Consider the following 27,303-nt stretch of genomic DNA (forward strand, 5'->3'; position numbering starts at 1 on the left):
CTTGAGCGTGCTGTTCACCGCCGCTGCCTTGATTTTCTCTCCTCACATGCTATTCTTGACCCACTACAATCTGGTTTTCGCCCTCTCCACTCAACCGAAACTGCGCTTACTAAAGTCTCCAATGACCTATTACTGGCTAAATCCAGAGGTCAATATTCCATCCTCATTCTTCTTGATCTTTCCGCTGCATTTGACACTGTCGATCACAGCATACTTCTCGATACCCTGTCCTCACTTGGATTCCAGGGCTCTGTCCTTTCCTGGGTCTCTTCCTACCTCTCCCTCCGCACCTTTAGTGTTCACTCTGGTGGATCTACTTCTATCCCTCTGCCTGTCGGCGTACCTCAGGGTTCTGTTCTTGGTCCCCTCCTCTTTTCTATCTACACTTCTTCCCTTGGCTCATTAATCTCATCCCATGGCTTTTCCTACCATCTCTATGCTGATGACTCCCAAATCTACCTTTCTACCCCTGATATCTCACCTTGCATCCAAACCAAAGTTTCAGCGTGCTTGTCTGACATTGCTGTCTGGATGTCTCAACGCCACCTGAAATTAAATATGACCAAAACCGAGCTTCTCATTTCCCCCCCCCCCCCCCCCCAAACCCACCTTCCCCCGTTTTCTATTTCTGTTGATGGCTCTCTCATTCTCCCTGTCTCCTCAGCTCGAAACCTTGGGGTCATCTTTGACTCTTCTCTCTCCTTCTCTGCTCATATCCAGCAGATTGCCAAGACCTGTCGTTTCTTTCTTTACAACATCCGTAAAATCCGCCCCTTTCTTTCCGAGCACTCTACCAAAACCCTCATCCACACCCTTGTCACCTCTCGTTTAGACTACTGCAATCTGCTTCTTGCTGGCCTCCCACTTAGTCACCTCTCCCCTCTCCAGTCGGTTCAAAACTCTGCTGCCCGTCTCATCTTCCGCCAGGGTCGCTTTACTCATACTACCCCTCTCCTCAAGACCTTTCACTGGCTCCCTATCCGTTTTCGCATCCTGTTCAAACTTCTTCTACTAACCTATAAATGTATTCACTCTGCTGCTCCCCAGTATCTCTCCACACTCGTCCTTCCCTACACCCCTTCCCGTGCACTCCGCTCCATGGATAAATCCTTCTTATCTGTTCCCTTCTCCACTACTGCCAACTCCAGACTTCGCGCCTTCTGTCTCGCTGCACCCTACGCCTGGAATAAACTTCCTGAGCCCCTACGTCTTACCCCATCCTTGGCCACCTTTAAATCTAGACTGAAAGCCCACCTCTTTAACATTGCTTTTGACTCGTAACCACTCGCCTCCACCTACCCTCCTCTCTTCCTTCCCGTCCACATTAATTGATTTGATTACTTTATTTATTTTTTGTCTATTAGATTGTAAGCTCTTTGAGCAGGGACTGTCTTTCTTCTATGTTTGTGCAGCGCTGCGTATGCCTTGTAGCGCTATAGAAATGCTAAATAGTAGTAGTAGTAGTAGTAGCTTTCATAAAATATACAGCTTCCAATAATGCTTTAAATTTCTGCAAGGACCCACTAACCTAATATAGAGGCCCTTTTACTAAGATGCTTACCACGGGGCACACTCAAGCTTCCCACGGTAACTTCTACATGTACACATGCTAGCCACCCACTAAAAAATTAAATTTATTAAACACTGGGGGCGGGTCAGGGGACAGAGAGTAGGTGTGTACTGCACTAATTGGTCAGCACAGCTACATCACCACATGCTAACCGATTAGAGTGTGAGCCCTTATTGCCTACAAAATAGATGTTGGTAAGTGCTTACGCACTAACAGAAAAATTAGCAGGTGGCCATTAATGCTGGAAAATCGGCCATTTTATCCATGCAATAAAAATGGCTTTGGTGCGCAGGAAAAACACGACGTAAGCATGTGTTAAGGCCACTTTTTACCGAAGCTTAGTAAAAGGGCCCCTAAGGCAGGCAAAGCATTCCACAGAATAGGCATGTCAAAAAAAAAAAATAAAAAGGCACTCTGGAGTAATACCGTGAACTGCAGTTAAAAATAAAAAATAAAAAAAAAAGTAAGACACGCTGTGGAGAGAAAGTGAGAAATGCATCCTTACTACTGTGCAGGAACAAAAAACAACAACAAAAAAACCAAGACCGAGCTGGTCCTGGCCCAATGACGCCAGACCACTTCTGAAGGCTTTGAGACTGCTGGGGAGCGCTTACCACAGCAGGCTCCATCAGATGACGTCACACACACTAGTGGGAATATCTACATCCTGCCTGCCCTCTGAGAAATAAAGACAGCAAAAGCACAAGGAGGCAACAAGGTTTCATGACTGTCCACAGTGGCCAACTAAGTATACCAAATTAAACTGATTCTGAGGAACAACAGGTTGCACAGGGATAGAAATTTCACCCATTCCCGCCCATTCCCAATGGAATCTAACCCATACCCACCTGTACCCGCTAAGATCCATTCCATCCCCACAATTAATCTCCCCACCCGTACCCAAAAGAGTCAATACTATGTATTTCCTCACAGTCCTCTGTTTCCTCCCAACCTCAACAGCCTCCTGTGGTTTTTGGATGGTATTCACTATTCAACCAATAAATGTTCTAAGCCTCAGTCTGGTGGTCCAGCTGCACCTCTTGGCATTCCAAGGCTCATTCTAGCACTCCAACTGCTTTTTTCCATACGTTCCAAGCCTCATTCTGGTGCTCCAAATACCTCTCTGTGTTCCAAACCTCATTCTCTAGTCAACACAGATCCCGTGGAAATCCCAAGTCAACTTCTTTCATCTCCGTAGGAATCCCACGGGTTCCACGGAATTCCCACAATCCCCATTCTCATGCAGCTCTCTACCTGTTCCTCTAATCCTATTCCCATCCAACTACTTAGCACGATCTCTACTACTGTCACCCCTTTTATCCGTCATATCTTCAATCTTTCACTTTCCATTGTGACTGTTCCTGATGCCTTCAAACATGCCATAGTCACACCACTCCTCAGAAAACCTTCATTGTCCTTCCAACTATCGCCCCATCTCCCTCCTCCCTTTCCCATCCAAGATACTTAAACATGCTGTTCACCGCCGTTGTCTTGACTTTCTTTCATCCATAGCTATTCTTGATCCATTTCAATCTGGCTTTCACCCTCTTCATTCAACTGAAACAGCACTTGCTAAAGTCTCCAATGAACTGTTCCTGGCCAGATCCAAAGGTCTCTATTCTATCCTCAGTCTTCTCGACATATCTACTGCTTTTGACACTATTGATCACTGCCTACTCCTTGAAATGCTGTCCTCACTTGGATTTCAGGGCTATGTTCTTTCCTGGTTTTATCATCTCTCCCATCGTACTTTTAGTGTATACTCTGGTGGATCCACCTCCACTTCTAGCCCACTATCAGTTGGTGTACCTCAGGGATCCATCATGGGACCTCTTCTTTTCTCCATCTATACTTCTTCCTTTGGTACTCTGATCTCATCCCATGGTTTTCAGTATCACCTTTACGCTGATGACTCCCAGATCTACCTTTCCACACCAGAAATTTCAGCAGGAACCCAGACCAAAGTATCAGCCTGCCCGTCTGACATTGCTGCCTGGATGTCTCACCGCCATCTGAAATCAAATATGACCAAGACTGCACTTCCTATCTTTCCCCCTAAACCAACCTCTCCTCTTCCCCCATTTTCTCTGTGGATAACACTCTCATCCTCCCTGTCTCATCAGCTCGTAACCTTGGGGTCATCTTCTTCGACTCCTCTCTCTTCCTCTCTGCACATATTCAACCGACTGCTAAAACCTTTCATTTCTTTATATCACCAAAATTCATCTTTTCCTTTCTGAGCACACTACCAGAACCCTTATCCACACTCTTATCACCTCTCGCTTAGACTATTGCAACTTGCTTCTCACAGGTCTCCCATTCAGCCATCTCTCTCCCCTTCAATCTGTTCAAAATTCTGCTGCACGCCTTATATTCTGCCAGTGTCGCTATGCTCATATTAGCCCTCTCCTCTCTATCCATTTCCGCATACAGTTCAAACGCCTCTTATTGACTTACAAGTGCATTCACTCTACAGCTTCTCAGTACCTCTCCACTCTCACTCTTATCTCTCCCTACACTCCTCCCCGGGAACTCCGTTCACTGGGTAAATCTCTCTTATCTGCACCCTTCTCCTCCACTAACTCCAGATTCCATTCCTTTTATCTTGCTTTACCATATGCCTGGAATAGACTTCCTGAGCCTGTAGGTCAAGCTCCATCTCTGGCTGTCTTCAAATCTAGGCTAAAAGCCCATTTTTTTTATGTTGCTTTTAACGCCTAACCCTTACTCACTTGTTCAGCATCCATTTTCATCATTCTCACCTTTGTAATTCCCTTATTTGTCCTGTTTGTCTGTCCTACTCAGATTGTAAGCTCTTTCAAGCAGAGACTGTCTCTTTGTGTCCAGTGTACAGCACTGCATATGTCTAGTAGCACTATAGAAATAATAAGTAGTATAGTAAACACAGCCGATCTGTGAAAGCCTTTACAGCGTTCCAGATCGCCAGAAGCTGATCTGAAGATTCGTTTCCTGGGAGGATCAAACTCCTTGAGTGTGAAGCCCAACTACATGAGCTCCCCATCCCAGGAGAGATACATAAAAATACCGTTAAAATAAAAACAAAAATAAAGCAAACCACAAGGGCAGGTACTACAAATAACACACAAAGTGAGGAAAGCACAATGATGTGTCCTCCCTGCTCCTTTGAAAAACAAAGACTGGGGAACCTGCACTCTATCAGGCGTGATGGCAAAAGCGCATGCTCTGTGGGACACTGCCAGAAACATCTACAATTTTCTCACTAGTCATTGTCTGCAACAGGTTCCGTTGGATGACGTCACCCAACTGTGAGAATACAACTGGCCTGCTTGTCCTTGGAGAACAGCTGTTACCTGTCAATCAGCAGCCAGTAAATCTTACTGCAGAACTGCAGGTTGAGTTTGAGCTGGGGAACTAGTAACAAATATGGATGTTTTGTGTTTGCACTGGGGTAATATGTATCCATGCATCTTACCTCATACTCAAAGCAGAGCCCCCTGATTCCGGCAGCGAAACAGATGAAGAGGATGGAGAATATCTGCAGTTGGATGCTGCTCTATACAATCCCTCATCATCTGAAGAGTTATCTTCTGAGGAGCCTATAATAAATCTTGATAGTAACTGTTTTGACGTTGTTGTTGTCGTCGCTGTTTTGCCTGGACACTCGTTATTTACGGGACTGGACATAACCTGCTGCAAATGGCTTGAAGACGAAGGCTTAGTCTGAGACAGAGATGCAGCTGCACCTACAGCCTGATTTTCCTGTTGCTGTAAGGGCACTGAGGTAGGAGGCAAGTCGGGGTCTGCTCGCCGACACTTGCATCGAACAGTGGCCGCTTTGTGGGGGCTTACTGATGGTGACCCATCATCTATTTTATCCTGTGAGTGGGGCAGTTCTTCGGGTATTACATTTTGGGGGGCTGGAATTGAGGTTTGACTTGTGCACTTGGACTCCTGGTTTGCTAGCTGAATCTTCTTCATGGCTTTCCAAATCAACCATAGCAAAGTCACAAGAGAGGCAAACACGAGTATCATTCAGTAACACTAAAAAAGAAAAGAACCAAAAGTTGTTGGCATTTCAAACAGTATTTCTACTACATCTTGCTTCAATAACCATATCAACCAACAGATGGCAGCAACAGAAATAGGGTTGAGAAGTTAGGTAAAAGCATGAGACAGTGGCATTGGTTTTAATAGGAGATGTTATGAGGATAATTTTATGAACACCTAGGTTAAAAGGCCAAGTAGATGCCTACTTGAGCACCATTTTAAAAAGACACAGAAAAACATTAAGATCACAGAAACTTCATCTTGAATGTGGGCTCAGACCCATCATACAAATACTTGAGTGGGGGGTGGGAGTGTAAATATTTGTGTGTGGAGTTCAGAAGTATCTGTATAAATCAACATTTTTATAATTAATGTACATACTTGCACAAACTGTCCAAACCTCACCCCAGAAATGCCTATGCTAGAAGAATGTGTGTTCATGCTACTGTGCATAGTTTTACACCTGGTGCTGTAAGAGCCAATTTACACACTTATATTGTCACCTACACACAAATTATTTTACAAAATCATCCCCTATATATTCATCTACCTGGGTGGTACAGAACTAATAAGGAAGGGAAGAATCAGCTGGCCTAGCCAATCCATTCAATTATCTTTACATCATTTACTGTATTAGAGAAATGGGGAGAAATGGGCAATATCTGTAGAGTTTTGTATACCAATGCCTCAGTAGGGGAATACACGTTCTACATCTAGAAGCTGTAATTGAAGAGGCTGACTTGGATTTAGTGGTGGTCACAGAAACATGGTAGGAAAGGAAAAGGCAACGAGTTAATCTGGAAACAGCAAACAGACAACTTATTTACATTCCTGTGATATACAGGCCTCCCTCCCTCACAGTCAGAAGTATCAAGATTTACATAAGAATAGCCACACTGGGTCAGACCAATGGCCTAGCCCAGTATCCTGTTTCCCACAGTAGCCAATCCAGGACACAAGTACCTATTAGAAACCCAATTAGTAGCAACATTTCATGTTACCAATCCCAGGGCAACCAGTGGCTTCCCTCTTGTCCATCTCAATAACAGACCATGGACTTTTCTTCCAGGAACTTGTCCAACCCTTTTTTAAACCCAGATACACTAACCGCTGTTGCCATGTCCTTGATACACTAACCGCTGTTGCCACATCCTCTGACAACAAGTTCCAGACCTTAACTATTCTTTGAATTAAAAAATATTTCCTCCTATTTGTTAAGAGTATTTCCATGTAATTTCATTGAGTGTCTCCTGGTCTTTGTACTTTTTGAAAGAGTGAAAATGGATTCATTTTTACCAGTTTTACAGCATTCAGGATTTTATAGACCTCAATCATATTTTCCCTCAGCTGTCTTTTTTCCAAGCTGAAGAGCCTTTCCTCATATGGGAGGAGTTCCATCCCTTTTATCATTTTAGTCGCTCATCTTTGAGCCTTTCTAATTCCACTATATCTTTTTTTGAGATATGGTGACCAGAATTGAACACAATACTCAAGGTGAAGTTGCACAGAGATATTATAATATTCTAGGTCTTATTTTGTATCCCCTTTCCTAATAACTCCTAGCATCCCATTTGGTTTTTTGGCTGCCACTACTCACTGGGCAGAAGATTTCAGAATATTGTCTACAATAACACCTAGACCCTTTTCTTGAGTGCAGACTCCTAAGGTGGACCTTAACATCAAGTAACTATGATTTAGATTATTCTTCCCAATGTGTATCATTCTGCATTTATTTAATTGAAAACATTCATAAGATAGCAATGAAAGGGGAGGTAATACTAATAGGTGATTTCAATATGCCAATGTTGATTGGGGAGTCCCTATTGCAGGGTCTTCTAGAAGTAGGGAGATCTTGAATTCTATACAGGGAGAACTGTTCCAGCAGGTGGTAATGGAAGCCACACGGAATGGGGCCATACTAGACCTGATACTTACGAATGGAGAGTGTTTCTGATGTAATAGTGGGTTATCATTTGGCATCTAGTAATCACTGGATGGTTTGGTTCAATATTAAGGCACACATGGAGAGGATTTATTCAAAACTGAAGGTTCTAAAACTTCAAAAGAACCAACTTTGTCAAGATGGGGAATACCTAAAGTAGTTAGCAGCCAGAAGCAGTGGGCAAAAATGAATAAACATTTTAAAAGCAACAAACCTTTTTTTGTTAGAAAAGTAACTGAAGAGAAAAAGGAGGCCACTTTGGTTCTCAAAAGTAGTAGCTGGAAAGTGGGGAAAAAAGGGGTTGGCATTCATAAATTAGCAGACATCACAGAAAGGAGGAAAACAGGTTACAATACCAACAAAAACTGGCAAAGTAGTTTGCAAGGCAAATATGCAAATAGAAGGAAAACTAGTCAATAAGGTAAAATTGGGGAGACTTTTTTTTAGATATGTGATAGAAGTGCAAAAGTGGTATTGTGAGGCTCAAAGGTGAATGGGAGCAATACATAGAAGCTGGTAAGGATAAAGCAGAATTACTTAACAAATATTTGTTGTGTCCACAGATGAAGAGCCGGGAGCAGGACCACAGATGACAAATACAAATAGGAATGGATTTGAGACCTTGACTGATTTTCAGAAGGCTGTTTCAAGTGCTAACTACTAAAAAACATGGGGCCGGATGGCATAAATCCAAGGATAATAAAGGAACTTAAGAAAGCTCTGGCACAAGGCCCTAGAGGCGATTAGGCAGATGGCTACTCTGTCTCACTGTTATTGGTTGGTTCATATTTTGGCTGATTGTTGTTATGGGTTGAACACAAATAAATAGTTTCCTAATACACGACCAAGTCACATAGATGGGACTAAGAAATAGAAAGGAGGTAGGGAAAAAGGATGAAGGGGGGAGGGAGACAGGGAGAAAATGTGAAAATGTATACTGATGTACGTGTATATGTTGTATTCGGTAACAATGTTGTTCCTCTGATAAAACTGTTTGTTATCTACTATTACTACCAATAAAACAGATTTAAACATAAGAAAGCTCTGGCAATTTCACCATCTGATCTTTTCAATGCTTTACAGTTGGAAGTAGTCCCAAAGAACTGGAGAAGGGTGGATGTGGTCCATCTCCACAAAAGTGGAAGTAAAGACCAGTTAGTCTGACCTCTGTGGTGAGTAAATTAATGAAAATGCTTCTAAAAACAGAGGATAGTGAGGTTTCTGGGATAAAATGGATTGCATGACATGAAGCAGCATGGTTTTACTGGAGGTAGGTTTTGTCGGACAAATTTGATTAAATTTCTTTGACTATGTGACAAATTCAAGGAGGAAGAGCACTAGATGTGGTGCACTTAGATTTTAGCAAAGCCTTTGGCAGGGTTCCTCATAGTCAACTGAAATAAACTGAGTGCGTGGAATAAGACAGAGTGGTAGCAAATAGAGTTCAATCTGAAGAAAAAGAAGTTACCAGTGTTGTGCCACAGGGATCGGTCTTTGCACCAGCTCTTTTAACATTGAGAGTGATATTGCGAAAGAGGTGTCTGGTAAGGTTTACCTTTTTGCAAATTAAATCAAACTCTAATAGGGTAGACACCCTTGGCGGTGTGGACAGCACGAGGAGGGATCTAGCAAAGTATGAAGAATGGTCCAGAAATTGGCAGCTAAGATTTAATGCTTAAAAAATGCAGGTCATGCATTTGGGCTGCAGAAACCCAAGCAGGGGCGTATCTGCGTGGGGCCACAGGGGCCTGGGCCCCCGCAGATTTCGCCCTGGACCCCCCTACCACCGACCCTCTCCACCTCCCGCCCGCCCGCCACCAACCCGTCGCCGATCTTTGCTGGCGGGGGACCCCAAGCCCCCGCCAGCCGAAATCCTCTCTTCCGTGCAGGATGGGATCTCTTAAGGAGAGGAAGAGATAGTAGATAGTATGAATGGGCAGACTGAATAGACTATGTGGCCTTTATCTGCTGTCATTTTATAGTTACACAGATTATATTAAAAGATTCCAGGAACTACTGGTTATATCTAGAACAAAGCATCCATGCATTATGAAAAAGTACCCTGATGAGGTGACTATCAAAGCATAGGGCAAATGATGTGGAGCAAGTCAGCAGAGGGCACTGCACCAAGATGATAGCAATGGTCAGAAGTCATAGGACAAGTGCTTAGTACTTCCTACATTTGATCTGTGAGAGCTCAAGAGGTCAAAAGTGCAGGTTACTTAAACTATACACTTTAATCCAATTCTTTGGCCAAATCAGTGGGCCACCCACTTTGAGCTTAGGCCCACCAAAAATTGTGATACCCTTATTAAGGCTGGTGGGGATCCCCAAGCTCCACCAGTTGAAAAGGTCCTGCTCTGGCCCACACAAATTGGCACATTTGGCTACGCCATTGGGCCAAATGTATGCAAATATATACCATGCATAATCTTTTGGTAAAAAGTAGTATGGCTGCCATGCTAATCTACTTTAAAGGTAATAAATAGGAGAAAACCAACTAACTTAAATACATTATTTTTAATGAGCTTTTGAAGGCACAGCTGCCTTCAGGTCAATTATAAGAAAAAAAGTGTGTGTATATATATATATATATATATATATATATATATATATAAATAATGAAACATGAAAAGCATTCCAATGACAGTATTGAAGGAGAGGGAGGGCTGGTGGGGAGGAAAAACAGTGAGAAAACAGGGAGGGGTGGATGGGTTATCAGAAGATGACAAAGAAGTATAATTTTATGGTTTGTAATGTGATAGGACTTAGGAAACCCGGATCCTTGGAGTCTGGTGGATGTCAGTTTCATCAGTTTAAACTTCAAAAGGTCTCATGTTTCACTATATATATCTTCTGTTTATCATCTTTTGCTCATAACTGACCTGAAGGCAGATGTGCCTTTAAAAGCTTGTCAAAAAATTATTAAAAGGTTATTCCAATAAAAAAGGAACTAGCTTATTTTCCTCTTTGGTTTTCAGGGTGCCTATCAAAAATTAATAAATAGAAATAAAACAAGACATGTTTGAGTGAGTTTCAAGGATCTTGGTTTAGGAGCCTGTGTTATACCCTGAGCTCACCACTTGATGTCCTTGTTTATTCATAATAAAGCTTGACAAGAGCTAGATCCTACAGAAAGAAAAACAAAGTCAAAATGTATGATAACAATTGCAATCTGTTAACGTACTTAAAGGTGATAATTGTCCTTCCTACTATTTCAGAGGCCCACCTGAGGTTTCTAAGATTTAGGCCAAGATGCATCAACCAAACGTTAAAAAATAAGAAACGTAAAAGTGCTTAACGATTTTTTTAAAACGAGGAATGCACTACAAAAACACTCCAGAAATGTTCGGATCGGTATTGCAAAGTAGGATGTATCACAGAATCGTTAAACCCGTCGTTAATCAGCGCCTAAAGCATGCGCAGAGCAGCCAAGCGTTATGCTGGCTGCTCTGTGCATGCCACAAAGGCCCAGCTGTCAAAACAAACAAAAAAAACCAACACGTGTGTTTCGGGAGGGGGCAAAGGCGCTCGTCATGAGCGTCCTGTATGGACGCCTTGCCCTCCCCCCGCTGCTCCCCGCTCCCCCCCCCCGCACGAAAAAACTACGTCAGAGGAGGGCGGGCCCAGGAGAAAGAAGGGACGTCTGAGGAGGCCTTCAGAATCGCCGATCAGCTGTTCTTGCCCGTGCAGCAGAGGTGAGAGGCGCTGCACGGGCCGGTAAGGCAAAGGGGGGGGGGGTCGTTGGAGGGGGGAGCGGCAGCCACGACCAAAGGGGGGGCCAGCGGGGGCGGGACCGGAGCATGGCAGGAGGCGGAGCTAGTGTGGGAGAATACACAGGAAGGGAGGAGGGCCGGCCCGGGGATGGGGCTACTAAAATTGGAGTTTTTTCGTGCGGGGGGAAGCGGGGAGCAGCGGGGGGGGGGGGGCCAAGGCGTCCATTCAGAACGCTCATGGCGAGCGCCCTTGCCCCCTCCCGATCCTTTTTTTTTTTTCTTTTTTGGTGCTAAGGGAGAGGGGAGCAGCGGCGACCTGGGGCGTCAATAAAGGACGCCCCTGACGCGTTTTCGCCCCCCCCCCCCAGTTATTTTTTTTTTTTAATGGATTTTGTAAACTTCTAGCAGACAGCCCTAACGAGAGGTACAGACTCTCGTTAGATTTCACGGTGTTTTCCTGCGTTAAACGAATCGGAAAAGGTTAGTGCATGTCATTTCAATCGGATTTGTAGAAGAATTGCTCATCTGCATTCAGTTTTCGTTAGCTGCTACTGTCGTCGGAAAATAGGCTTTAGTGCATGGAAAGGATAGGAAATTCTTCCTTAAGGGCTCATTTAACAATGAAAAACGTTTAGTGCATCTGGGCCTTAGTCCGTGCAAAGTAATGGGTCAAATAACAAATGTTACCATGCATGGCTGGATAGTTCTCATCCTCCCGGTCCAAGGAGTGCCTGCTGAGAAAAGTGACCTCCATCTTCAAGGAGCCAGCAATGTGAGCCATCAACAAGCAGAGATTTTTCTCCACCCAGTTCTTGAGGGAGGCCACCTCCACTGGTATCGGACGGCTGCAGGTCCCACCTTGCTTGTTGAAATAAGCCACCACCATTGCATTGTCTGAGAAAACTCAGTCCGGTGCCCCCGCAAGAAAGGGAGCAAAGTCTCTTAAGGAATTCTAAACCTCCTTTAGCTCCAAGCAATTTACTGACCACCAAGACTGTTTCATCCAGGTACCCTGTGCAACTTGTAATAAGCTCCCCAAGCCGACTTGCTGGCATCTGTCGGAGGAAATTTTTCTTCACTCAACACGTAGTTAAACTCTGGAATTCGCTGCCGGAAAAGGTGGTTAAGGCGGTTAACTTAGCGGACTTCAAAAAAGGGTTGGACGGCTTAGTGGAGGAAAAAGCCATAGAATGTTATTGAATGAATGAGGGAATACAGTATTTCTAGGATGGGCGGGACAAATTGCTTGTTCTTTTGGCCGCTGTTGGTGACAGGTTGCTGGGCTCGATGGACCCTTGGTCTGTCCCAGCATGGCGATGCTTATGTACCTCCCATTGTATTTTTTTTTTTTTTTTTTAGATTTTTGCTCACACCTTTTTCAGTAGTAGCTCAAGGTAAGTTACATTCAGGTACTCTGGATATTTCTCTATCCCAGGAGGGCTCACAATCTAAGTTTGTACCTGAGGCAATGGAGTTTTAAGTGACTTGCCCAAGATCACAAGGAGCAGCAGTGGGATTTGAACCGGCCACCTCTGGATTGCAAGACTGGTGCTCTAACCATTAGAGGCCACTTTTCCACTCCTATTGGAAAGGGAGCTCCAATGGTCAAATTCCTGGGCGGCAACCACTGCATACTGGCAACCAAAGTCCAAGGAAGATAAAGGTTATACTTCTGCATCACTGGAGATCAGCAGCTGAGAAGAGACTCCGGTAATGGCCGCATGGGCATGGGTTCATATGGCACTACCATCACCATTGACCCCAGAACCTGGGCTTGACTTGACTGAGAAGACAAATCTGTTGAACCAGCTTTTACCTCCTGTATACGGTGAGGAAGATCCTCTCCTTGCTGTGTTGAATAGAACGCTGATACTCCAGCTTTGCGATGGAGTTGGTCTGCGCTTCTCAAAATTAATCACCCAACCCGACTGCAGAAGACCGACAACTTTGTCCATCAACACATGAATGAGTTAGTCATCAAGATATGGGTGACTCCCTGGCGCCAAAGGAAAGCACCACCACCATAACCTTAGTACAGAGATACAAAGGTACATTAATTTGATTTAACCACCTAAGGACATACCATCAAAGTGGTGTACATATAAAATCAATATAGTAATACAATTAAAATACAAATTATAAAAAAATATTCTAATACAAAAGCACAAACATAGCAAATACAGTTCTCAAAAATACCAACAAGTTTTACCAAATATAACATGTTTGCTGAACCCCAATAGCACACCGGAGACTAAGTGGCTTACCACTTTATCCTAAGTTCGGGACTAAAAAGCAACACAAAACAGATGAGTCTTCAATTGAGTTTTAAATGCAAAGAGAGTCCTCTGATCAAATTATCAAAGGAGGGGTGTTCCACAATGTTGGACTAGTCCAGTAAATATTTTTGGTGCCATGGCGAGACGGAAGGGCAAAGCCCCGAACTGGAAATGACAGCCCAGTGCCACAAAGCGTAGAAACCTCTGACATGGTGGCTACATGGGTATATGCAAGTACGTCTCCTTGAGATCAGGGTCATGAGAAAGTCTCCCACTTGAACTATGGCTATGACTGCTCCTAGTGTTTCCATGCAAAAGCAGGATACTCAGAGGCAGCAGTTTAGACCTTTGAGATCTAAGACCAGATGAAAAGGTGCCTTCCTCCTGTCAACAAGGAGACTTCAAGAAGAGGAGTGACTTGGCAGGAAACTCCAACTTCTAACCTTCTGTAAGAATATCCTGAACCCACTGGTCTGATGCGATTTTGACCCACACCTTCCAAAATTCTGAAAAAGTCTACCAGAGCAAGAGAAGCGTGGACCAGCCTCACATCACTGCGAATCTAGGGAGGCATTGGGCACTCTCGTCAGAGGAGGACTTCCTGCTCACACAAAAGGAAGCTTGGCATGCCTGACAGCAGAGCTTTTGACCACATTGCTGATGACCAGGCCAGTACCATCTGCTGTCCCGAAATAGAGATTAAGAGCCCCTTGAAGATGGATGACCAGAGGCTTTTCAGCTTATCCTGTGGTAACCACTCTGGCTTAATTTCCCCCAGTTCTTTCACCAAGTTACTGACTTCTTCTCCAAAAAGCAATTTGCCCCGAAAGGCAGTTTAACTTGATGCAACTGACACTGCACCCACTGCCTAATGTAGCAACCAAAGTTGCCGACGTGCCGTGACAGCCAAAAGACATACTGTGGGCCATAACCTGTAACATGTCAAACAGCACATGCCAAGTACACCAACCTCACTTCCAGCTGGGCTTTATGGCGCCCGTCTTGTGTTGCTGACCACCGATGGCACTTCAGGCATGCTCTAGCTGCAAATGAGCTGCACACTGTTGCTTGAAGGCCCAAACAGGCCACTTGAAAGGCTTGTTTCAGCAAGCCTTCTAGCTTCCTATCCTGTAGCTTCCAACAGTAAGGGAGTTCACTCATTGAAGCTGCAATTTCTTTTTCTTCTCAAGAACCAACAGGTAGAAGTGAGCCATGGCTCTTCCCACTCTCAGCCTCGCATCCGGTGAAACCCAGTCTGCTGTAATCAGGTCTTGAATGTCTGTATACATCAGGAAGGCCTTAGAAGGTCTTTTAAGCCCACATGATCAACCAAGATGGAACTCCTTGAGCCGAAGCAGAATGCTCCTTAATGGAAACCACCACCAATGCCTCAGAAAGAAGAGTACCGAGGTCTTCTATGAAACAACTACATCACATTCAGGTCATCCCCCTCCACAGGAGGGAGCTCTTCCTCCTCAAAAGCTCCTTTGACGATGGCTCCAAAGTCCCAGCATATTCAAATGCTGCGCCAAATCCGAAGATGTGTTGCAGGATTCCCAGCTTCCACACACTGCAACGCCCCGAAGACAGCCAGATCTCACAGCAGGAAAACTGCCTCCACAGGAGTTGCCATTCACCCTGACTGGCACAAGTGCAGCACAACGCAGTCCCAAGTGGTGAGTCAGGATCCCTCCCCATGCACCTGCAGCCCTCCAAGCGGTTCAGAGTCAAACTTTAGTCGAACTTACCACTGTCAGCTGCTCCCCACCAAACTTTGTCTCCACAAATCTTACCCCAGATGTGGAAGAATCAGACTGATACTCTGTCCCACGCTCTCCAGTAAACCTCTTTTCTTTTTATTTTTAGGTTGTTGTACTGTAAAAGGAGAGCTCCACAGGAAACAGGGGAGAGGTGAAGGGAGGGAAGAAGTAAATTACTGGGTCACTAAAGACAGGTATCTGAAGACTTCCGCATACGACTCTGCAGATGCAAGCCACCCGCAAAGCTTTACCAGGGACCAGGAGCAAAGCACCCGGAACCAGAAGCTGAAAAACGTGTGTCCATCCACCTGCTAGACATAGAAAATACTGAGGAACTGAGCTGGATGACAAGAGCAGTATGTCTCAGCTCAGTTTTTCAGTTCTCTATCTCCACCTGCTGGTTCATTGAACATAACTATCCCAGACAAGTTCTGGAATAGTGAGAAGCTACACAAAGGAAAATAACATTCTTGCAGTTTTTACTGCTAGGATATAGTCCTTCAAACTCATCTAGCTTGGCAACTTCTACTCACACAAGATCCTTACAATAGGCCTTTCTTCCTCCTCTGCTACATTAAGTCATACCAGCGTGGCTCCAGGAAGCTTCACATAATCGTCAGCTGGCAGCATGTGATGCCTGTGGTTTTTTGCTAGCACTGCTGCTATATTAGTTTCCATATCCAATACACTGGTGGTAACAGTTGACCTGCAGAAGATCTCCGACCTCCAGATATTCTCTGGTTGACTTGTGTAGGGCATAATATAGTGGAGACTACAACCAGTGAAAGGACTGACCCAAAAGATGTTCTACAATAAATTTTTTGAAAACGTTTTTCTATATATATAAGTTGTTAATATATGAGGATCATGAGAAGTTCTCAGAGTATAAACTCACCCAAGCGAGGCTACACCGAAGTGATTGACGTCTCTAAGGGTGGACAAGTTTTTCGATCATGGAACCTCTCTATTTTTTAGTTATAAAATGCACCCATGTGCTGTAAATAATTCCCAGTTGACAAAAATAATAATCATGAATGCTCTCTTAATCACTGAATATGAAATGAGTCAATCCTCTCACTGACTCCAACAAACCTCCTGCGTAAAAAGTATGATAATCAAAAACTCTTATATACAGTGGTGGAAATAAGTATTTGATCCCTTGCTGATTTTGTAAGTTTGCCCACTGACAAAGACATGAGCAGCCCATAATTGAAGGGTAGGTTATTGGTAACAGTGAGAGATAGCACATCACAAATTAAATCCGGAAAATCACATTGTGGAAAGTATATGAATTTATTTGCATTCTGCAGAGGGAAATAAGTATTTGATCCCCCACCAACCAGTAAGAGATCTGGCCCCTACAGACCAGGTAGATGCTCCAAATCAACTCGTTACCTGCATGACAGACAGCTGTCGGCAATGGTCACCTGTATGAAAGACACCTGTCCACAGACTCAGTGAATCAGTCAGACTCTAACCTCTACAAAATGGCCAAGAGCAAGGAGCTGTCTAAGGATGTCAGGGACAAGATCATACACCTGCACAAGGCTGGAATGGGCTACAAAACCATCAGTAAGACGCTGGGCGAGAAGGAGACAACTGTTGGTGCCATAGTAAGAAAATGGAAGAAGTACAAAATGACTGTCAATCGACAAAGATCTGGGGCTCCACGCAAAATCTCACCTCGTGGGGTATCCTTGATCATGAGGAAGGTTAGAAATCAGCCTACAACTACAAGGGGGGAACTTGTCAATGATCTCAAGGCAGCTGGGACCACTGTCACCACGAAAACCATTGGTAACACATTACGACATAACGGATTGCAATCCTGCAGTGCCCGCAAGGTCCCCCTGCTCCGGAAGGCACATGTGACGGCCCGTCTGAAGTTTGCCAGTGAACACCTGGATGATGCCGAGAGTGATTGGGAGAAGGTGCTGTGGTCAGATGAGACAAAAATTGAGCTCTTTGGCATGAACTCAACTCGCCGTGTTTGGAGGAAGAGAAATGCTGCCTATGACCCAAAGAACACCGTCCCCACTGTCAAGCATGGAGGTGGAAATGTTATGTTTTGGGGGTGTTTCTCTGCTAAGGGCACAGGACTACTTCACCGCATCAATGGGAGAATGGATGGGGCCATGTACCGTACAATTCTGAGTGACAACCTCCTTCCCTCCGCCAGGGCCTTAAAAATGGGTCGTGGCTGGGTCTTCCAGCACGACAATGACCCAAAACATACAGCCAAGGCAACAAAGGAGTGGCTCAGGAAGAAGCACATTAGGGTCATGGAGTGGCCTAGCCAGTCACCAGACCTTAATCCCATTGAAAACTTATGGAGGGAGCTGAAGCTGCGAGTTGCCAAGCGACAGCCCAGAACTCTTAATGATTTAGAGATGATCTGCAAAGAGGAGTGGACCAAAATTCCTCCTGACATGTGTGCAAACCTCATCATCAACTACAGAAGACGTCTGACCGCTGTGCTTGCCAACAAGGGTTTTGCCACCAAGTATTAGGTCTTGTTTGCCAGAGGGATTAAATACTTATTTCCCTCTGCAGAATGCAAATAAATTCATATACTTTCCACAATGTGATTTTCCGGATTTAATTTGTGATGTGCTATCTCTCACTGTTACTAATAACCTACCCTTCAATTATGGGCTGCTCATGTCTTTGTCAGTGGGCAAACTTACAAAATCAGCAAGGGATCAAATACTTATTTCCACCACTGTATGCTGTTACTATAAAAGAGTAACTCTACTAAACAAATGTAAAGAAATCTTAAAGGCACTTAGCGTTGTGTAATTCAGGATACCACGTTCTCACTGGATACAATTTTGGTCCGTGTAATGTCACCAACGCCATATACAGGTGTGTCCAACAGCCCCAAAGCAGTCCCAACTCGCTGCAAAAAAATATATGTTAATAGAGCTGTAGCAAAATATCGAGCGTATTCCTCTCACTTCCAGGTACAATGAAATTCTCAAAACGAAAACACGAGTCCGAAGTTTTCAGCGTTTTTTCCAATCTTCTTAGATGTAACAGTACTTTCAAAGTGAAATCATGAGTCCGACTCTGCAGGGTTTCGAAAAACTTCTTCAGGAACTCTATATATGATAAATTTTCACTGTCAAAACAAGAAAGAATGTAAAGTGCCCTCTTCTGTTGGTACTCTACAGCTTTCTTCCAGGCCTACTTCCGCTTCAGCCACGCGTTGTCCCAGCTCTATTATTTCACCGTGGAGATCCGCATCCAACACCACAAACTCCTGGCGAACAGCTTTAAGATCAGATTTAATATCTTGAAGCCAAGAGCAGATTGTTGCCATCAAGTCTTGTTGTGATAATATTGGCCTGGAGTCCATAAGCGGGGGCTTTCCCATCGTCTACTGCACCTCTGTTGCATGTCCACAGGGGTCCTCCCGGTCCAAACCTAGGGCCACTGCCCTTTGCTGATATGCATAAAAGTGTAAATCTACTGCCTTAGAGCAGGGCACTGCCATTGTCAAAACCAGTTCCACTCTCCCACTGCTTAAGCTTTAAGATTTTGCTATTTTGCTATCGAGGAGGACTGCAGAGGATGCCAACAATTAGCAGAGATCGGGAGCTCCATACTCAAGCTGCCATTCAGGTTGGTGACGTCACTTCCTCCCCTAACCATGAACTCATTAGCACTACCATTCAAACTGGCATCCACCTCTTATGAGCCTACACATCCTGAAATGCTCAACAACCCTGCTCATTTTGTTTTTGAGCAGGACTTCAATGTGATTGTAAGTTGAAGAAATACAAATGCATAATTTCAATTTTTGGACAAAGTTTGGATATTTCCTGATGTAGCTCGGGCTAACCGAGAGAAGCAAAAAGTATTCCTCGAGGCAGGAAACTATCTTTAGGTGCTAACAAATCTGTGCAAATGTATTAAGTACTTGAGAGTTAATAAATGTTCTTTGACCCAGAACTACGTTGCTTTCTGGATTTAAAGAAAGTAATTCCGGGGACATCTTCTGTGTGCAACCGTTCAGGAGGGTTGGCCACAGCCGAGTTGAGGCCATCTGGCCAACCCTATGCACTATCGGGCAGGGATCAAGGCTGGAGCAAGGCAAGAATCAAGGATAGAGGGAGCCAGGCAGGGCAGGGGTTGAGGCTGCCACTTACATACTAGTCCAGTCCTGAAGTACCCCTTGCCAGTCAGGTTTTCAGGATATCCACAATTAATATGCATGAACTTGATCTACATGCACTGTCTCAATTATGCAGATCTCTTCATGCATATTCATTGTGAATATCCTGAACACCTGAATGGCAAGGGGTATTTTCCAGGACCGGACTTGGGAAACACCACACTTAGGAGACCTGTTGCAAAGGCACTGGAGAGGAAATAATACCCCAGACAAGAAGTAAAACGTCCACCAGCGTCCCTGGAACTGTTGGGCTATTGCCCCTTTAAGAACAATCTACAGCAGCACACACATGCATGCCTAAGGAAGCCAAAAATCATCCAGCGCTGGAAAGGCAGCACGAGAGTGCGCTGCCTGGCCAAAGAAGAGCCACAGGGCACCAGATGGCTGTGCAGACAGCCCACTGAAGGCCCCGAAAATGCCACAGGGCAGGAGGTAAATAAGGGCCCAAAGCCATGTCTCACAGACTTCTTCTCTGAATTAAGAATGTTCATGACTGTGGTAAATTCCCTTTAGTGTCATGATTACACCTTTCTTTTTCACGTTCTCCTTCTATAATATACCACCATTTTATTTTTTACTCCCTCTCTGTTTAGTCAGTCTAATGACTGCACCATAATACTTTTTTTTTGTTCTTTTGACATATAGTTTTTCAAGTATTAATCTGGAACACATTTCTAATTCAAGTGTATTCTTAAGGTTTTTTTTCGTTAGACTTATTAAAAAAAGAAAAAGCCAATACAACCACCGTAGTCATAGGTACTAAGCCAAAATAAAACTGGGCAATACTTAGCAGAGAAATGTAACATGTATGGTTTATAATGTAAAGGGAAAGGGAAATGGGACTTGATATACCGCCTTTCTGAGGTTTTTACAACTACATTCAAAGCAGTTTACATATATTCAGGTACATATTTTGTACCAGGGGCAATGGAGGGTTAAGTGACTTGCCCAGAGTCACAAGGAGCTGCAGTGGGAGTCGAACTCAGTTCCCCAGGATCAAAGTCCACTGCACTAACCACTAGGCTACTCCTCCACTCCACTCCAGCAGAAAATAACCCAGTTGTCAGTGCTAATCCAGGCACTAGCATTAAATATCCAGGTCTCTGGTTGCCGGCCGATATTCAGAAAGGTTGTCTTAACTTTATCCAGCACTTACCTGGTTAGCGGACTGAAAAGTCACCACTAGCCATTTAAGTCCCAGCTCTGCCTATGGACCACCCTAGCACTAACTGGGGCGTGTTGTGGCAGTCTGTGCCAATATTCAGCAGTCATGTCCAATTAAGTGCTACTGAATGTTAGCACAAAGCAGGCCAGAGGCATTTAATCACATAGGAGCCTTCCTAACCGGTTACATTCCACAGAATATCTACCCCATTATGGCCACTGGTTTAAAAGTTTCATAGTAGAAATACAGCTAAGTTATTCAAGTTGAAAGTGAGGACCTACCAAGACCCCAAGAGTCTAGTTTTTTTCTAAACAAAATATTTCACAAATGCCAGCTACTAAAGCAGTGACTCCTAAGCTATTTACTATGGCAAAACCCCTAAAATATATTGTCATACACTGAGGAAGCCTCAATTTATGTAAGCATATTCTGCAATTTCATTTTATGTGGAACCCAGTTTGAGAATCACTATAGTAAGGGAACTCCTAGAAAGGCCCACTAGCTACAATTGCAGACACTGAACATTTGACTGCAAGAGTTAAGGGCCGAATATAAGCGGATTTGGGGTCCATTTCTGAGTTTGTATTATATAGCTGACAGTTCAACTTTGGATGGCCACTCCTAGATCATGGTATGCACAGGATGCAATGTTTGTGTTCTCTTGTTGATTTTTCTGAATAAAAGCCCCGTTCCCCGCCCCCCTCCCAAAAAAAGTTTTTTTTTTAAAGGCATGTTCACACTTCACCTGAAAACAGCTCAGTGATAATTCATGGGACTAAGCAGAGTTTCCAAATGTTTTTATTCCCTCCCCACTGAACTTCACTCCTACCGCTGCTTTAAGACCCACTTGGTGTCCTTAGCTTTTCCCAATTTTTAGGAGGAAGGGCGCTCAGCAGTCAGCTTTTACTTAGTACATGTTATTTTAGCTCTTTTGTATTGCTTTTCTCCCTAGCATGCCCCCTATCCTTTAAGATTTTGTAGTTCTTTTCACTTTTCAAATGGCAGATGAAATTTCATGTGGACAAATGCGAGGTGATGCACACTGCAAAGAATAATCCAAATCATAGTTACCTGATACTAGGGTCCACCTTGGGGGTCAGCACTCAAGAAAAATATATGGGTGTCGTTGTAGATAATACGCTGAAATCTTTTGCTCAGTGTGTGGCAGCAGCCAAAAAAGCAAATAGGATGCTAGGAATTATTAGGAAAGAGATGGTGAATAAGACCGAAAATACTATAATGCCTTTGTATTGCTCCATGATGCGTCCGCACCTAGAGTATTGCGTTCAGTTCTGGTCAACATTTCTCAAAAAAAAAAAAAAAAAAAAAAAAAAGATATAGCGGAGTTAGAAAAGGTTCAAAGAAGAGCAACCAAAATGATAAAGGAGATGGAATTCCTCTCATATGAAGAAAGGCTAAAGAGGTTACGGCTCTTCAGATTGGAAAAGAGACAGATGAGGGGAGATATGATTGAAGTCTACAAAATCCTGAGTGGTGTAGAATGAGTAGAAGTAAATCAATTTTTTTTACTCGTTCCAAAAGTACAAGGACTAGTGGACACTAGAGGAAGTTACATGGAAATACTTTTAAAAACAAATAGAAAGAATTTATTTTTTCACTCAATGAATAGTTAAGCTCTGGAACTCTTTGCTGGAGGATAATAGTAATGTATCTGGGTTTTAAAAAAGGTTTGGACAAATTCCTGAAGGAAAAGTCCATAGTCTGCTATTGAGACAGACATGGAAAGCAACTGCTTGTCCTGGGATTTGTAGTATGGAATGTTACCACAAATTTGGTTTTCTGCCAGGTACTTGTGACCTGGCTTAGCCACTGTTTGGAAAACAAGATTCTGAGCTAGATAGATCATTGGTCTGACCCAGTATGGCTACTCTTATGTTCTTATACATTTCTTGTTAATTTTATTGTAAAATGCTTTCAGACACCACCTTTGAGAAAACATAATCAAACACCAAATAAACTAAAGTTCTTTCCACTATAAAGTAGATGGACTCAAGTAAATCCCATTGAAACAAAAATAATAATCTCAAGACTGCATTCCAGTACTGCATGTTTTGCTAAAAAAAACAAAAAACAAAAAAAAAAACTCATCTAGCCAGGGATGTAAATAACAAACTTTTGGTCAGCCTACTGTGCCAAATACTGCTATACAACCAACTATGAACAAGAAAAAAAAAAAAAAGGGCTCAGTTCTCTCTGAATAGGTTTATCATTGCATTGAATAAGATATTTGTTCTTTATGCAAAAGGAATTTTGTTGTTACAGGCCAGCAAGTCATTCATAGTACTCATCCAAGGTCAGAATCATTCTGGTTTTGGCCATGTGACAAATATCTTTCACTTCATGCATCAAGATCTGAACACACACACTATAAACAAGGTCATCGGGGATACTCGCACTGGTTTCAAGACACAAAGAAAACAGGCATGATTACTATATACATCTTGAAAGTGGTGTTATTTGTCCGCCCTTTTCTAGTGAGTAGTTATGCCTGGCAGAAAGGAGAGCAGGTGCTTTAGAGGAGGAGCTTTGCCCAAGCTCCAAAACACCTAGCATAATATTAAAAAGATCTCACACTGTCCCCCAGATTCTATAAAGGTTGCTTAAAGTTGAGCACCCAAATTTGGGCATGGAGCCCAGATGTGTGCAGAAACTAGACAATTAGGTGCCAATAACTGGAGGTAATTGGCACAGTTGCACTCATCTGCCCTACATCCTATTCTATATCATGGGCGCCTAAATCTTGTGGAGGGGCATAATCGAACAAGTCCCACGAAAGTGTGGGGAAACCACTATTATCGAATAAAGATGGGCGTCCATCTTTCGTTTCGATAATATGGTTGGGGATGCTCAAATCTCAACATTTAGGTCGACCTTAGGGAAAGGGAAATGGGACTTGATATACCGCCTTTCTGAGGTTTTTGCAACTACATTCAAAGCGGTTTACGAATATTCAAGTGCTTATTTTGTACCAAGGGCAATGGAGGTTTAAGTGACTTACCCAGAGTCACAAGGAGCTGCAGTGGGAATCGAACTCAGTTCCCCAGGATCAAAGTCCACGGCACTAACCACTTGGCTACTCCTCCACTCCACTAGAGATGGTCGACCTTAGAGATGGTTGTCCCCGGTTTTCAGCCATAATGGAAACCGAGGATGCCCATCTCAAAAACAACCAACTCCAAGCCCTTTGGTTGTGGGAGGAGCCAGAATTCGTAGTGCACTGGTCCCCCTCGCATGCCAGGACACCAACCAAGCACCCTAGGGGGCACTGCAGTGGACTTCACAAATTGCTCCCAGGTGCATAGCTCCCTTACCTTGGGTGCTGAGCCCCCCCAAAAAACCCACTCCCCACAACTGTATACCAATACCATAGCCCTAAGGGTAGAAGGGGGGCACCTACATGTGGGTACAGTGGGTTTCGGGTGGGTTTTGGAGGGCTCACATTTACCACCACAAGTGTAACAGGTGGGGGGGCCTGGGTCCGCCTGCCTGAAGTGCACTGCACCCACTAAAACTGCTCCAGGGACCTGCATACTGCTGTCATGGAGCTGGGTAGGACATTTGAGGCTGCCAATTAGGTTTTTTTTTTAGGGTGGGTTGGTGACCACTGGGGGAGTAGGGGGAGGTCATCCCCGATACCCTCTGGTGGTCATCTGGTCAGTTCGGCCACCTTTTCACGGCTTGGTCGCAAGAAAAAAAATGGACCAAGTCGGACAAGTGTTCGTCAGGGATGCCCTTCATTTTTCCATTATTGGCTGAGGCCGCCCATCTCTTAAATCATGCCCCAGTCCCACCTTCGCTACGGTGCAGACACGCCCCTGTGAACTTTGGTCGTCCCCACAATGGGAAGCAGTTGAGGACACCCAAAATCAGCTTTCGATTATGCTGATTTGGGCAACCCTGAGAGAAGGACGCCCATCTCCCGATTTGTGTCAGAAGATGGGCACCCTTCTCTTTCGAAAATAAGCCTGATAGCGTGCAGCTCAAAAGGGGTATGGCCATGGGAGGGGCATGGGCACCATATTATAGCATACCTGGATTTCAGCACCCAACTGCCATCAGTTCAGTGGAAGGATTTATACCAGGTTTCAGTAGGCTAAGTCCTCACACCCAAGTTGGGCATGAGAATCTGCTCTTAGGGCACCATTTGCTGAATCTGGTCCTGTATGTCCATCCTTTAGATATTTCACAGCAAGGCTGACTCGGAGGCAGTACTATGCACTCCCATGTGAATGGATCTGGGTTCCATTCCTGATTTGGGGCTGGGAATGCTACACATTTTGAAGTAAAGCTTGATGGTGGAGGGAGTCTTCATACAACTGCCAGATTTAGGGTCCCAGAAGCAGCCTTGGGTCTCCACTACCCTCCAGTCAAGTACCATTACAACAATGGCTGCTTTTAGCATAAGTTGGGAAAAAAATCCCTTAAAAGCTACAAATTAATACTCATGGCACCAGATCCCAGCCTTGGTAACAACTGAGCTAGAAGCCCAAAAAAACTGGAAAATCTGGCAATTGAAATTTCACAGCAAAAGGCAATTTCAGTTTTTATCTGTTACTATATACTACATTACTGTGTAATTTTAAAATCCTGGCTAGCATCCCTTTTGTTTTATTGCAGACCCCATTATTTAATGGCTTTTGAGGTGTAGATTAAGATACTGGGACCCTTTACAGAGGAGCAGGAGACAGTAATACTACCTTATCACCCCTTTGGTCTCTACTTCGCTCAACCTTCATCCCTGGTGATCTGACGTCACGGTATTTCGTCCTGCTCCAGCAACTGTGGGAGAAAGGGTGTTCTAGTGCAATTCTTCTCAACCCAGTCCTCAAGACACATCCAGTCAGTCAGGTTTTCAGGACATCGACAATGAATATGCATGAGATTGACAATTAATATGCATTATACAGATTTGCATCCTAAGAAGGCAGTGCATGCCACATATCTCTCATGCATAGTCATTGTGGATATCCTAATAGCCCAACTATCTGTATGTGCTGAGGACTGGGTTGAGAACCACCGTACTGGTGGTTAGATGCAGTGTGTTTCGAAGCCTCTCCTAAAGGCAAAGGCAACCAGTTTGAATATGCAAGAGATTAAACGTGGTAATCCTGAAAAACAATATACATACAGCAAACCTCCAAAATATGCAAATTTTTCATGCATACTGTGTGATAATCCTGAAAAACCTGAATGGCTAGATGCATCTCCATAAGAAAGGAGAAAGCTTAAGGGGAACAGAACAAAGATGGGGATCCGTGATGCTATGATCAGCCGAAACACGCTTTTTATACTTCAATCAGACCTCCTTGACGACGGACCCCAGAAGTATATCGAATGATTTTTGGATTTTCGACATTAGCTTTGTTTCTTGCATTAATAACCTGAAACAAGGAAACTTCATCTGACTATATTAGAAGACTCCTGAGGCAGGTGCTTTGGCGACGAAACACAGCAGCTGTGTCAAGTTGTTTAGTGTTTTTCAATAAAGATCTGGAACTATACATATGTCTCCCTCACTGTTTGGAAACAGCCAGCTTACCCTACTCTTTCTTGCCAGCAGAAACACCGCCATATGTGATCTTGACCATATAAATGTGAAATAGTATGGTATGTTAATGGCTATATTCAAAAGGTTTTCAGGATCCCCCTAATATGCACACGAAAGATCTGCATGTATACTACCTCCATTGTATGCAAGTCTATCTCATGCATACTGACTGTACATTCAAAAAGTGACATGCCACTGTCAAATACTTGATATTACAAAAAAACAAAAACCTAAGTCTGATTCTTTATTTAGTCCATTCGGTGAAACTGTATTGAATCTTATTTACACTGTTATGTCCAGTTGACAGTTGCTGCCCCCGACTAGACAGCTAGACGGGAATGGGGATTGCCTTGGTACGCCAATATCATGCATCTTCTAGTGAACACTCCTCTAAAGCTACAACAGTCTCCAGGGCTCCTGGTCCAGGGGCTGGTAGTTCACCCACAGCCTGCTCAATTTTGTCTTATGGCTTGGCTCTTGAAAGGGCACGCTTGACGAACACAGGTTATTCAGCAAATCTAAGTCACAATGCTTCGCTCGCACTGTCAATCCACTTCTCTAAACCGTATTTGAACTTGGCGTGCCAATCAAGCTGTTTTTCCGCTTCGAGCTTCAGTGGTTCAGGTATTGGATTTTTTGAAGACCAGTTTTGACAAAGGCTTAGCGCTGTCCTATTTTCATCGATGTATCAAAAGAAAAGTCCCTAGCTAGTCATCCAGATGTAGATCATTTTCTTCAAGGAGTGGGTCTGATCCGTCCTCCTTCTAGATCCGTGTTCCCAGCCTAGGATCTCAATTTGGTTACTTTCGGTCCTTACTTGGCCTCTGCCAGGCAAGTATTGGAATTGCAAGCATTTTTCTGCAATTCTCCTTTTCTGGAGTTTTCTAAACAGCGGGAAGTTTATGCCCCATATTTTCTTTCCTTGTTGCGATTTCATTTAAACTATGCAGTGGTTTTGTCAGTGCTTGGATCTTCTTCAGGATCTGAAGAACAGCGGCGTTTGCATAACTTTACACTATCAGATCGTCTTTTTCTGTTTCTTGGTGGCTCCCAAAAAGGACTGGTGGTGCCTAAATCCACCATTTCTAGGTGGTTTAAG

The 27,303-nt window shown here is 43.9% G+C and overlaps 1 protein-coding gene across 2 annotated transcripts in view; it reads right to left on the reverse strand.

Annotated features, from left to right (window-relative positions):
• Positions 1-27,303, reverse strand: part of ACACB (acetyl-CoA carboxylase beta) — a 341,366-nt gene that overhangs the window by 298,311 nt on the left and 15,752 nt on the right. For both annotated transcript variants that reach the window (XM_030220274.1, XM_030220272.1), the window contains exon 2: positions 5,025-5,593. In XM_030220274.1, coding sequence (XP_030076134.1) covers positions 5,025-5,584 — 560 coding nt within the window. In that variant the 5' untranslated portion in view covers positions 5,585-5,593. The remainder of the gene's footprint in view (positions 1-5,024; positions 5,594-27,303) is intronic.

This window comes from Microcaecilia unicolor, chromosome 11, assembly GCF_901765095.1.
Source record: "Microcaecilia unicolor chromosome 11, aMicUni1.1, whole genome shotgun sequence".
NCBI classification, from domain to species: domain Eukaryota; kingdom Metazoa; phylum Chordata; class Amphibia; order Gymnophiona; family Siphonopidae; genus Microcaecilia; species Microcaecilia unicolor.